Source organism: Cannabis sativa, chromosome X (assembly GCF_029168945.1).
Source record: "Cannabis sativa cultivar Pink pepper isolate KNU-18-1 chromosome X, ASM2916894v1, whole genome shotgun sequence".
NCBI classification, from domain to species: Eukaryota; Viridiplantae; Streptophyta; class Magnoliopsida; order Rosales; family Cannabaceae; genus Cannabis; species Cannabis sativa.
This window is the reverse complement of record NC_083610.1, coordinates 48,033,667-48,048,713: the sequence shown is the minus strand read 5'-3', so window position 1 is coordinate 48,048,713 and position 15,047 is coordinate 48,033,667. Positions and strand designations below refer to the sequence as shown.

The 15,047-nt window shown below is 37.0% G+C and overlaps 1 protein-coding gene across 1 annotated transcript; it reads left to right on the top strand.

Annotated features, from left to right (window-relative positions):
- The first annotated feature begins 293 nt into the window (after nt 1–293).
- LOC115702478 (uncharacterized) lies at nt 294–1,435 on the top strand. The gene is made up of 2 exons (XM_030629921.2): nt 294–917; nt 1,011–1,435. The coding sequence occupies exons 1-2, from the start codon at nt 794–796 to the stop codon at nt 1,133–1,135; spliced, it is 249 nt and encodes an 82-aa protein (XP_030485781.1). The 5' UTR covers nt 294–793; the 3' UTR covers nt 1,136–1,435.
- Nucleotides 1,436–15,047: the final 13,612 nt, after the last annotated feature.

Sequence of the window (15,047 nt, the reverse complement as noted above, 5' to 3'; positions counted from 1 at the left end):
TGAGAAATATTAAAATATATTATTTTATTATTACATTAGTGTAATTAAATATTAAATTTCATCTAATTTAAGAAAATTTTAAAAAGTATAGTTAACCAATCATAAAGTACTACGTAAAAAAATACTAACTACTATTTATATTTATTTTTATTATTATTGTTCTAATTATATTTTATTATAGTTTGTACTTAATTATTTTAATAATATTTTAGAATTTAAATTTACCAAATATAAATTAATTTTATATAATTATTAAAAAATAATAGTATTTTTAATTAAAATATTATTAAAAAATTTAGTAAAATAATAGCTAGTTCTCTATCTATTCTCTATTATAGAGAACCATCATTTATATTTATATGATTCAACTTATTTTATGGAGATGCTCTTAAGAACATCTTCAACGGGATTCGTCCATTAGAGTGGTCTTGCTATTTTGATTTAATTTTCAAAATTAATTTGATGTAAAATGTTGTTTAATTTGAACTATGACCATGTGACATTTTCTTTTTCTTTTCGAAAAAAAATTATTAATTTAATGTAACGTGAGAACATAGTAGATAAGAGAAAATAAATAAATCAAATAGGCTCATCTCAGGGATCTTGCTTCTCTTTCTTTCTCTCTCTCCATGTTATATTTTAGTATTCTTTTAATATAAATAATATTAATTAATAATATATTTATATATATAAGGTACAGAAATCAGTTGGTGTAGTCTCATAGGCCTATTCATTACAGTTTCAGAGGAAGAAGAAAGAAGGGAAAGAGAGAAAGGCATATATATATATATATATGGCATCTTGGAAAAAAACGATTGCATCCCCATTCAAGAAAGCTTGCACTTTCTTCAATAATCAACCACAACAGTCCAGGGATCCTAATCATAAGAAGTCTCATCATCATGATCAGCTCCAAGGTACATATAATATATTCCTATTATATATACATTGATATTAATTATAGATATATATATATATGATATAATATCGGTTATTGGTTGAATTTGCAGAAAACGAAAACAGTGCAAGGAATCTACATGGAGAAGTAATGGCATGTGGTTATGAAGATGTTCAAGTGATGTGGTCTATTCTCGACAAGTCCAAATCCACACCCTTTAAAATTACATCTTCTTAATCATAATTACCTACCTAATAATAAAGTAATTAATACACCTACCTATATATAATATAATTCACATGATCACATATATCATTTTGTTCATATGTCATACCAGACTCTACTTAATTATTTGGATCTGGTATGTATAATGGCATGTATATATACATGTACTACTACTACTACTACTACTACTTCTTCTACTACTTTGTAGATATAATTGGTGGTTATCATTTTTGTTATAATGTTTGTAATGTTTAGTTATCTATATAGGAAATCCCTGTGATGAAAGTTTAAATCACAGTGAGATTATTATTATTATTATTATTATTATTATTATTATTATTATTATTATTATTATTATTATTATTATTATTATTATTATTATTATTATTATTATAAATGAGATATGAGACAATTGAAAATTCCATGGCCTTCTTCCTTATCCATATGTTCTTAGGAAACATCACTAAGACTATGTTTGGTACAAAGGAGGAAGAGTAAGATAGAGAGAGGTATATTGGTGATTCCAATTTTCTTTTTTAAATTTTTTCACTTATAATTTTTTATTTTTCTTCATAAATTTATATATTGGCTCCTGTTAATTTTTATTTTTACATTTTATCCCTCATATTTCTTCCCTGTCTCCGTTCTTGGTAGGATAGATAGAGAGTTTTCAAAAGATGAGAATAATAGGGATGAAGAGGATAATCACTTTCCTTTCTATTAAGTTGAAAGGATAAAAATTAAAATAAATATTAAAATTACTATATTATTATTTTTAATATAATTATATATTTTATTTTAAAGAGTGGAAAAGTCATTTTAATATAACTGTTTTTATGTTTTTTTCTTCAATTCTCCTATTTTTGGAGGGACTAAAAATTGTGTATTTGGAAGGAAAGGAATGGGTTACCCTCCATCAATCATCTCCATTCCTTTCTCCCTCTCCCTCTCTCTTTCTCTCCCCTCTACCAAATATAGTGTGTAAATGTGTTGAAGAGTACTGGCATTTCTTCACTTATAACAGTCTCATAAACTAAGCACTAATAATCTAATTATGTCTTGCCAAAACATTAATAAAGATAAGAAGAGAGTGAGAAAAAAAAGATATACCTCAAAAGGCTCTATGTCCTTTGTCCTTGAGTTTTGAAGAGGATATGAAAGCAACTATGTACCAGCACTAGGACAAATATGAATCCCATGGACCAAGGATGGTCCCCCTCTCTAGGCCTAAAACTAAAAGGCCACACCACAATCAATTCACTCATCCATTTCTTCCTTCCTTTCTTTCTTTCTAGACTATACAATTTACAGTAAAGAAAAAACTAAAAAATAATCCAATCATTCATTTCAAATAAAAATATCAAACCAAGTCTCACTCAAACTGATTTAAATGCTAAACAGATTATTCAGAAGTGCGACCTAAACTTTTCTATAATAGCATTGCTATGAGGCACTTATGGTGCTTAACACTACGATGAAGTGTCCCTCTATAGGTAGTTAGAAATTTTCACTAATATTTATTAAAGTAAAACAAAGTGAGACCTGATATTAAATTGTACTGTAGAAAATAGTGAATCGAATTATCTGTGTATTTCATAGAATAGTACATATTTATATACAAAGCTAGGAGACTAGGAAATAGGAAACTACCAACAAAATAGGAAACTACTAAATACAAGTTACCCTAATTCTTTTACACCTAATATACAGCTAATTCTCTAACACTCCCCCTCAAGCTGGAGCATAGATGTTAATCATGCCCAGCTTGTTACAAAGATAGTCAATCCGCACCCCATTCAAAGCTTTTGTAAAAATATCTCCTAGTTGTTCTCCGGTTTTCACATATCCTGTGGAGATCAGACCTTGTTGAATTTTCTCACGAACAAAATGACAATCGATCTCAATGTGCTTAGTTCGCTCGTGGAATACGGGATTCGAGGCAATATGAAGAGCAGCTTGATTATCACACCATAATTTTGCTGGAATAGAAGTCTTAAACCCGACCCGCCAAAAGCCGATAAATCCATATTACCTCACACACCTGATCGGGCCATAGCTCTATATTCGATTCAAAGATCGGATCTAGATACAACATTTTGTTTCTTACTCTTCCAAGAGACCAGATTGCCACCAACAAATACACAATATCCTGAAGTGGATCGTCTATCTACCTTGGAGCCTGCCCAATCTGCATCAAAAAAACACTCAATCTGGGTATGTCCATGATCCTTGTAAACTATACCTCGTCCTGGTGCTCCTTTTAAGTAACATAAAATTTGTTCTAATGCTGCCCAATGATGAATTGTTGGGGAAGACATGAACTGACTGATAACACTAACTGGAAATGCAATATCTGGACGAGTCACAGTTAAATAATTCAACTTTCCAACTAACCTGCGATATTTCTCAGGATCTTCAAATGGTTTCCCATCACGTGTAAGATGCACAGCTGGATTCATTGGAGCATTGCAAGGTTTTGATCCCAATTTCCCTGTCTCAGTTAGCAAATCAAGTACATACTTTCTTTGAGACAGAAAAATACCTTGTTTACTCCGAATAACTTCAATCCCCAAGAAATACTTGAGTTCCCCTAAATCTTTCGTGTTAAACTGGGTGTGAATGAAAGACTTAAGGGATGAGATGCCTTCAGTAACATTTCCAGTAATAACGATGTCATCAACATACACCACTAACAAAATGATACCAACAGTTGATCTTTTATAAAACACAGAATGATCTGACTTACTTTTCAACAAACCAAACTTCTCAACAGCCTGACTAAATTTACCAAACCAAGCACGAGGGCTTTGTTTCAATCCATATAAAGATTTGCGAAGATGACAAACTCGCCCTAACTCCCCCTGAGCAACAAACCCAGGAGGTTGCTCCATATATACTTCTTCCTCAAGATCTCCATGAAGAAAAGCATTTTTAATATCAAGCTGATGCAAAGGCCAATGATGAGTAGCTGCCATGGAAATGAACAGTCGAACAGATGTGAGTTTAGCAACAGGAGAAAAAGTATCACAATAGTCCACTCCATAGGTTTGAGCATAACCCTTGGCAACAAGACGGGCCTTTAAGCGAGCAACTGTTCCGTCTGGATTGAATTTAACCGTGAACACCCATTTACACCCGATGGCCTGTTTTCCGGAAGGTAAATCAACCAAGACCCAAGTACCATTCGCAACCAAAGCATTCATCTCTTCTATCATTGCAGCAAGCCAACCAGGATGAGACATCACTTCTCGAACAGTTTTAGGAATAGTGATATAATCAAGAGAAGCAATAAAAGAATAAGAAGAAGAGGAGAGATGATTATAAGACACAAAAGAAGTAATAGGAAAAGTACATTGACGTTTACCTTTACGTAGTGCAATGGGAAGATCATCTGAGATGTCCAGATCTGATGACGAAGATGCAGGTGCAGGACATGAAACAGGAGGTGGAGGAGGGGGGCGCCTGGTGTACACTATAGGAGGCCGAGGGAGTGGTGGAGGTGGTAGAGGTGGTGGTGGAGGTGGTGGAGGTGTAGACATTGTGGGGGTGACGACCGAGGCAGGTGAAGGAACAAGAGACCCGCCAGAACATGGAGCAGGCGCATAGGATGTGACAGAATAAACCAACAAATCATCATCCTCCCCCTGACTAGTAGAAGTAGTGGAAGATGAAAAATAAGGTGTATTTTCTATAAAAGTAACATCAATAGAAACAAGATATTTGTTGAGATCAGGATAGTAACACCTATACCCTTTCTGAAGACGAGAATAACCAAGAAAGACACACTTTAGTGCCTTAGGGTCTAATTTGGTGACAGATGGACGGACATCGCGAGCAAAACAAACACTACCAAATACTCGCGGAGCAACTGGAAATAATGACTTATTAGGAAAAAGAATTTTAAATGGAATTTCACCATTAAGAACAGAAGAGGGCATGCGATTAATAAGAAAGCATGCCGTGGAAACTGCATCGGCCCAAAAAGGTTTAGGGACTTTCATTTGAAACAAGAGAGCACGTGCGCTTTCAAGAAGATGTCCGTTTTTACGTTCGCAACACCATTCGAGGTGCCGTATCAACACAAGAAGTTTCATGAAGCATGCCATTAGAGGTCATATAAGATTGAAATTGAGCGTACATGTACTCTTTGGCATTATCACTTCTCAAAGTACGAATAGATACATTAAATTGAGTTTGAATCTCAAAGACAAAAAGCACAGAATATAGAAAACAACTCAGAACGATTTTTCATTAAATATAACCAAGTTAAACGAGAATAATCATCCACAAAAGTAACAAAATACCTGAATCCAGGTTGAGACAAAATAGGAGAAGGACCCCAAACATCAGAATGAACTAACTCAAAAGGAACACTAGCACGTTTATTGACACGTGGACTCAAACTAACACGATGATGTTTGGCAACCGACATGACTCACATTCTAACGAAGATAAACTACTATATTGGGGACACGCTTTTGAGCAAAGGAAGGGATGGATGACCTAAACGACAATGAGCCTCAAAAGCGGAAGCAACACTCGAACAAGCAATAGAGGTTGGCGGAAGTGGGTCAAGAACATACAAGCCACCGCATTCATGTCCTTTACCAATAATCTTCTTCGTCATAAGATCCCGAAACAAACAATGATCAGGAAAGAATGAGATGCAACAATTTAGATTACGAGTGAGTTGACTAACAGAAAGCAAATTAAAGGACAAATCAGGTAAATGTAAGACTGATGATAAAGATAGCATAGGTGTAGGAATAATAGTGCCAGATCCAAGAACAGACGCTGTTGACCCATCAGCTAAGGTGACAACAGAAGTGGGACTGTGAGACTGAAAAGTGGAAAAGAGACGGGAATTACTCCGTCATATGATCTGTGGCACCAGAATCAATGACCCATTTCGAGGATTTGGAAAGAAGGCATGCATTAGAGTTACCTGAATCAGCAATCGCAATGACAGAAGAAGATGAAGACTTAAGTGTTTCCTGATACCTTGAGAACTTGGCAAATTCATCAGCAGAAATAAGGACCGATTTGTCAGATGCATCACTAGTGCTTGCAATATTGGCAGAGTGTTGTTGTCGATTCTTAAATTGTAACTTCCTACACTCAAACTTGGTGTGGCCTGGTTTCTTACAATAATTGCACATGATGCTCCCGAATTTGGTGTGCGGTTATCGGGTGTCCTTGTGAATTACCTCCTTTAAATCCACTTGGAGTAGAGTTTCTTTCGGTGCGAATTATTACGACTCACCAAGGCGCTATTAAGAGGAGTTGAAGAGGTAGTCTCTGTGCGAAGAACACGAGTAAACACATCTTGTAAAGAGGAGACATCAGAACCAGAGAGAACTTGTGACTTTGCAGAGTCAAATTCAGATGAGAGTCCTGCAAGAAAACTCATAATAGCCATACTGTTCTCGTTGGCGCCGTTGAACTTTTACATCGTGGACTAAAGGGTAATAGCACATTAAGTTCTTCATATGTTTTCTTGAAAGCCATAAAATAATTCATAAGAGACTTATCTTGTTTTTCCGCGCGATAAAAAGCTTTGCAAACATCATATATGCGAGAGATGTTGTCTTTGCCAGAATACAAAAACTCCAAGTAACCCATTAGTTCTTTAACCAATTCACAATGATTAATCAAACTAATTACCTCATTATCGATAGAATTTCGAATTTGAAGGAACAAGCGAGCATCCTCACGGAGCCATATTTTCCTTGAATCGTTTGTTTCTTCAGGAGGATCGTCAGTCAAGTGATCATCTTTGTCAATACTCCTCAAATACAGTCGAATCGTCTTACTCCATTCCAAATAATTCGAACCAATCAACTTATGGTCCGTGATTTTAGACATCACGGGAACCACATCAGAAACAACGATTGACTTCGAATCTGATTTTATCTCTGCCATAATCTCGAAACCAAAAAAAAAATTGACAGAAAAAGGAAGAGAACAAACTCAAAGGAATAGATACCCAAACACAAAGAAGACAAAAGTATCAAACCACAAAATGCGAAGAACCGCCGAAAACCGAAGCAAGGAGGACGAGAAAGGAGCAGGAGTGGGACGGGCGTCGACCGACACCGGAGAAGACGCCGGACGCGCCCTCACGCGCCGGCGCGTGGGACGGTTGGCAGCGGCGGACGACGGCGCGTGGGCCCCACGCGCGGTGAATCTGGACGCCGGACTTTTGGGTTTTGCAGTCCGGCGGCTGGGCAGTCTTCCTATGTGGGCGGTGAGAAAAAATGGTCACTCCAAATAGGGTTTTCGAAAAAACAACCCTAAACTCAAACCCTAATTTTTTTGTTATTTTTTTTTTTTTCAGAACCCTAATTTCGAATTTCGAATTTTGAATCACAATGCTCTGATACCATGTAGAAAATAGTGAATCGAATTATCTGTGTATTTCATAGAATAGTACATATTTATATACAAAGCTAGGAGACTAGGAAATAGGAAACTACCAACAAAATAGGAAACTACTAAATACAAGTTACCCTAATTCTTTTACACCTAATATACAGCTAATTCTCTAACATGTACTAATAGCGATATTACACCTCACAAGAGTACTCGATACCATAAGTAACATTTCTCTCTCTATAAGCCTCGAAATAACCTTCCACATCTCTTTGACTTTGATTCTAGAGTATTAGATTTCACATGCGTGTGTCAATTATTGTCAAAACTTATTGAAAAACCGTGTTTTTGCAAATGTCAGTTGTATATAAGAAAATATAAAAACTGTAAGCGTTTGCAGCAGCAGAAAGTAATTCTGCTACAGCAAAACTGAACAGGCAGAATATAAAATATTTGCAGAAAAATAAATAACTTGACACAAGAGATTTATACGTGGTATCAGTGTTCTCACGAACACTCCTAGTCCACGGGGCCACGCCCAGAGAATGAAATCAATTAATAAAGTATCAAAATTACAAAGACAATTGACTTAAACAAGTTTAGACTCCCTCTAAAGTATTGCCGCAATCCTTTGTAATCCACTTTATGAATCTGACTTCTTGAAACACCTTCAAGCCCGAACTCCCTTTGTCTTTGAAGTGTGAGTGCTTACTTCCTCCCGAAGTAAGGCTTTAGCAAGTCTTCTCCCGAAGACCAAGTGCTTACTTCCTCCCGAAGTAAGGCTTTATCAAGTCTTCTCCCGAAGACCAATCTCTTGTTCAGTCAAGTAGTTCTTCACAACCTCTAGGATAGAGTAAGAACAGAAATAGAACAACTAGAACCTAGGTGAACAACTAGGCTCTCACAAAACAAAGAAACACTCTCTTCTCACAAAAGATAAATGCAAAAAATGAATACTGGAAGAGGTAATCCGAATGGTTGCTCACTAGGCTCTATTTATAGATCATAGAAACCAAAGAGGCAACCACAAGTTCGAATTAGCAGCTGTACAAAAACTTTCCAAAAGAAACACGATCTGCTACATCAGATTCGGTTGCTGACGAAGCAGATCTGCCCAGAAACGGGAAACTTACTAAAATCGGGTCCGATCTTCTTTCAATGCTTGATTCCTGCCAAAAACAGATTAGATATTCTGATTGTATCAAGATACAATCGAAATCAATAAGGAAAAGGCAATAAACAAGGTTTCCCTAAAAAAGACAACTTTCCAAAAGAGAATTCCTTCTCTTTTGAGAAGTTTTCAACAAAGGAAAGTTCAGCTGAAAGTGCAACTTTCCAAACAAGGAAAATGGCAACTAAAACCGAATAAAAGAGGTAAGATTTCGAAAATGAATGCATAGCAATCTTACCATAAAAAGGAAAAATTATTTTGTCACCTAACTTGCCAAAAAAGGACTTTACAATCTCCCCCTTTGGCACTTTAGATGAACAAAATAATTTTTACCATAAAGTACCTGCAATGCAAAGTTAGCAAGAGCAAACGATACTACTCCCCCTGAGTAACACAATCGAATATCACAATAAAAACAAAGAACATGCTAACTTTAAACATTAAGTTCACAAGTACTAACAAACCACAACTCCCCCTGAAAAAAGGGTCCAGAGTTGGGCAACAAAAACCAAAAAATAAATATCTCTCCCCCTTTTTGTTTATCGGAGTGCCAAAGTAAACAAAGAACAAAAATAGACCAAAGTTTAATTAAAAAGAAACAAACTATAACACTTTAATTTTTGTAGAGTTTAATCAAGGTGGACAGTTGCCTGGACATGTCATGCTGGACATCAGCCATTGCTTCAAGACGAGTGTACACATTCGAAGTTCGACTTGACTTCCAGAGCTCGCAGCGAGCCCGAACTTGCACCGGCGAAGAAGAAGACCAGCCTTTGGCCGTTTTTGGAACACACCATCAAAATATTCAGAAGGTTGGAATGTAGGGCCAGTGATGGGAGGTTCAAGAGTTTCATGTGCTTGGGCCACATTCTTCTGAGAGGATAAAACCTTATAGATGAGATTTGGAAATACAAGTTTGAAGGTTGGCTTTTTACCTCTTCGAAAGGAGACAATCTGGTTGAGAATATGAGAGGCTAGATCAATGGAAGTTCCAGAGGTGATGCGGTATAGGAGTGTAGCCACTTCTTGAGACACCACGGTCTTGTTCGAATTTGGAACCCAATTGCTTAGTTCAAACCGCATAAGGGAAGCATGAGCAAAAGTGAGGTGAGTAATTCGAAGACTCTCCCCCGGTTTCAATTCGAACGAGCACCGGTGAGTTCGAGTGCATCAAGTCACGATCCATGGACATCACGGCATTGGATACATTCTCGTGCAATTGCGAGCCCGAGCAATGTCCTTTTCGTAAAATGAGAACCAGTGACCCCTAACATACACTCTTCTATACAGTCTAGAGTTCTCATCAAGGAAATCATCAGTAAGATTAGCATAAAACTCTTTAATAATGTTAGCAATGAATCCAATAAAACCAGTAAGAGTGTGTTCCCATTGATGAAATTGAATGAACTTTACAATACCATAAACACGATGGGCATGCAAATCATAATTCCTCTCACTTTCAAACTTACGAGTTGCATAAAGATTCCAGTCACGCTCATTGTCTCGATAGTAAAAAGTTGGACAGCCAGAGATAGAGGAAGGGATATTACCAGATGGAGGATCTTCCATGGGCTGCTTGCCTTTGGCAGCAGCAGAGGCCTTTGCCGCAGGCGCTTTTGAACGAGGAGGCTCGGCTCGAGTTCCGTGTCTTCATCGTCCTTCTCGCATGCAGAGATACCGATTTGTCCGAAGAGACTTCCATTGGATCCTCTTCTTCGAACCGGAACTCGAGGAAGCCGAGGGAGGATTAGTCTTGAGTTTCTTCTTGGCCGGAGGAGCGCCTTCTCTCGAGATTGAGAGGCTTGAAGTTCTTTCTCAGCCGAGGCTTGCTGGGCTCGAGTTCGAGTGGAAGGGCCTGTTGGAGTGGTGTCAGCCATTGATGCAGCAGGAGGAGGAACAGCCAATGGAGGAGGAGATTCCTTCGAGGATTCACAAGAGGAAGTCCAGGTGCGATAGGGCCTTACCGATTTGCGAGCTACTTGCTTGGGTGGATGTTTTGGCTTCACGGCTTGAGATTCACGCTGGGGAAGCGATGAATCTCCAGGCTTTGCAACAGCAGGAGGAGGAACTGAGGCAGCAGGGGGAGCACTAGAAGGAGTTGGAACGGTTTCTTCTAATTTTTTAGAGTGCCCTAGAATCTTGGTTCTCACCATTTTGAAACTGAAAGAGAAGATGAATAGTGTCTGACAGAGAAACAAGAAAGAGGGTTCGGGTAGGTGGTGAAATAAGTGACAAAATTTGGTTTATATAACCTTGGAATCAAAACAAGAAAGAGGAAACCAATTTTGAAAATTCAAATGGTAACCGCCAGCCCATGAACCAAAAAAGGAAACCGCCCACTTCTCAACTCCTTTCCCCTTTTTTTTTTTAACAAAAATAAAAGGAAACTAGAAATGCCAACAAATTTTTCCAAAAATAAATCAATCTGTCAAGAATAAAGACACATTACCATATAAAGATTAATCTTTACTTGGAAAAATATCATAATAAATCAAAGAAAGAATGAATGTTGATACTTACCATTTATGCACAAGATTTTCCTTAACCCATGAAGCAAGTCACACGCCTCCCTCATTTTATTATTATTATTATTTTTTCTTTTTTAAATAAAAACCGAAAATAAAGACAAAGTGTACAATAACTATATGTGATTCGAATTAAGCAAGTAAATCAAATATCATTGACAATTGACAAAATAAAATACATGTTATGCTTTTAAGGAAAATAACTAATTAGTATCTCATGGAATAATCATACTTAATTGATGTTGATGAAAAAGATATGCATGTTACTGAAAGTTGTGAACCAGGATTTATCAATTTAATTTAAATAGAGGAGACTTACAGATTTGAACACACTTGTCAGGCATAAGTGTGTGCAGTGTAAATAGGATCATTGTCCTTGGCAAGATTTTTCATTTTCGCCTTTTTCATATTGATCCCGCAACTGGATTCTTTCACACCATACTGAAGGTAGCCCTTTTCTATGGTAGTGCATCCTCATCATAGTTTCTAATTACAATGTTCCAGCTTACTCATCAGATGGCTTTCACACTTCAGTATGGGTAGCTCTATTCCAGCAAGGGGCCTGACAAGCATGAAACAAAAATTGCTCAACTCTGTATAAGAACATTATTTAATCCCAGACACAAATAAAGAGTAACATGAATCTTTTAACACAACATCACAAAGTATGATCAGACTGAGATCCTAACTAATTATATTCCAAAAGCATAAACATGATTTGTCAAAAACAATGATAGAAGATTAAGAGCTAGAGAAGAATCACACAACACTATTGTACACGAATGATGAACAGATAAAATTAAACAATGCAAACTCCCAAAGACTTTCTGAGGGAGTCAAAGCGACTTGCATCTAGGGCCTTTGTGAAAATATCAGCTAATTGTTTTTCAGTATCAACATATTCTAATTGCAATGATTTATTTTCAACAAGTTCCCTAATAAAGTGGTGTCTTATATCAATGTGCTTTGTTCTAGAGTGTTGAACAGGATTTTTGGAAATATTTATGGCACTAGTATTGTCACAAAAAATAGTCAAAACACCCAAATCAAACCCATAATCAATCAACATTTGTTTCAACCACAATAGTTGAGTGCAACAACTGCCAGCAGCTATGTACTCAGCTTCGGCAGTGGATAAGGAGATGGAATTCTGTTTCTTGCTATGCCAAGATACTAGATTATTCCCAAGAAAGAAGCACCCTCCACTTGTGCTCTTTCGATCATCGGCATTTCTGCCCAATCTCGCATCACTAAAACAAGCAAGATTTGAATTGGTATCTTTCGAGTACCAAATTCCATAATCGGGAGTGCTATTAACATATCTAATAATCCTTTTTACAGTCGATACATGAGATTCCATAGGATTACTTTGATATCTAGCACACACTCCCACACCGTAACATATATCGGGACGACTAGCGCTTAAATACAAGAGACTTCCAATCATGCTACGATAGAGAGTAGTGTCTACCTTTACTCCATTCTCATCTTTTGTTAATTTCGAGTGGTGCTCATAGGAGTACTTACCGCTTAGCCGATTCAAGGCCAAATTTCTTGACAAGGTTCTTAGCATACTTGCTTTGAGATACAAATGTACCTCCTTCCATTTGTCTCACTTGAAGACCCGTAAAAGAAATTAAGCTCACCAACCATGCTCATTTCAAATTCACTTTTCATTTGATCAACAAATACCTGCACTTCATGGTTAGATGTAGAACCAAAAACTATATCATCAACATAAATTTGAGCAATGATAAAATCGGATTTTATATGTTTGATGAAAAGAGTTTTATCCACACTACCTCTGTGATAGCCATGAGAAAGTAAAAATTGAGTCAACCTTTCATACCAAGCTCGAGGAGCTTGTTTCAGACCATACAAAGCTTTTTCAAGTTTGTATACATGGTCTGGAAATTGAGGATCTTCGAATCCTTTTGGTTGCTCAACATAAACTTCCTCATTCAAAATACCATTTAGGAAGGCAGATTTCACATCCATTTGAAACAATTTAATATTGAGAATACAAGCAATACATAAAAGTAAACGTATTGATTCTAATCTTGCAACAGGAGCAAAAGTTTCATCAAAATCAATACCTTCTACCTGAGTGTACCCTTGTGCCACCAAACGAGCCTTGTTTCTTACAATTGTACCGAACTCATCACTTTTATTTTTAAACAACCACTTTGTTCCAATAACATTTATACCTTTTGGTCTTCGGACCAAAATCCATACCTTGTTGCGAACAAATTGGTTGAGTTCCTCTTGCATTGCATTGAGCCATTCCTCAAAGGTCATGGCTTCCTTCACATTTTTCGGTTCATATTGAGAAACAAAGCAAAGAAAGCCGATTAAATTAATATACCTTCTGCGAGTTACCATGCTTTCTTCGGGATTTCCAAGGATGAGATCTTTTGGATGATTCGGTTTGACTACGGTGCTTGGTTCTTTCGGATAGAGTCCGTGATGATGTTTGGATGAGTCAAGATAGACGGTTTTGGTTCTCCGAGTTTCGGTTGCAGAAGCAGATTCGTCATTTGCGGCATCGGCAATGGGTTCCGCCGCATCGGGATCCGTCGTTACGGCTTTTGGAGGAGTATCCATGAGACTATCTATCTTGGCTTCGTGGAAAATTATGAAAAATCTCTAAAATCATCAACAACCACATTAGCTGATTCCAAAACAGTTTGAGTCCTCATGTTATAAACACGATAAGCTCTACTGTTTAAGGAATATCCAATAAATACACCAACATCACTTTTAGCATCAAATTTACCAATATGCTCACGATCTCTATAGACATAACACACACATCCAAAAACATGAAAATGACTTACATTGGGGCGCTTACCTTTCCGCATTTCATAAGATGTTTTTGAGGTACGGACGAATAAACACTCGTTTATTATGTAGCAAGCCGTGTTAATAGCTTCAGCCCATAATCGCTTTGTCAACTTCTTGCTATTTAACATCACTCTTGCCATTTCCCGCAAAGTTCGATTCTTCCTCTCAACAACTCCATTTTGTTGAGGAGTTTTGGGAGCCGAAAATTCATGAGTTATACTGTAGACTTGCAAAAATCATCATACACAGAATTTTCAAACTCCTTACCATGATCACTTCGAATTCGAACAATTTTCCCAATATTACAACCTTTCTCAACTCTTAATCTCAGACAAAGAGTTTTAAAGGCATCAAAAGTGTCAGATTTTTCTCTTAAGAAATCTACCCAAGTAAAACGAGAGAAATCATCAACACACACAAAGATATATCGTTTACCATTCAAACTTTCAACTTGTATTGGACCCATAAGATCCATGTGAAGCAATTCCAATACCTTTGAGGTATTGATATCGTACACAAGCTTGTGAGTGATTTTTAATTGCTTCCCAAGTTGACACGGTTCACACTTACCTTCACTTTCCTTACCAAGCTTGGGAAGACCTCGAACAATACCTGCATTTGACAGTTTTTTCAGGTTTTTAAAATTAATATGCCCAAGCTTGGCATGCCACGTATCCGTGGTGTTGTTGATAGCCGAGTGACAAGTGAACACGGGGGTTAGAGTGTAACAGTTATCATTGGATCGAAATCCTTGCAAGATACATTCATTGTCATCATTCATAACATAACAATGATCACTATCAAAAGAAACAGTAAACCCTTGATCACAGATTTGACTGATGCTAAGTAAATTAGCCCTCAGTCCTTCAACTAACATCACATTTTTCGCCTAGGTAACCCTTCAAAATTTAGAGTTCCCATACCAACAACTTTTCCCCGATAAGCCATTACCAAAAGTGACTTCTCCACATTGCATAGGCCGAATGTTAGTCAAAAAATCCTTGTCACCTGT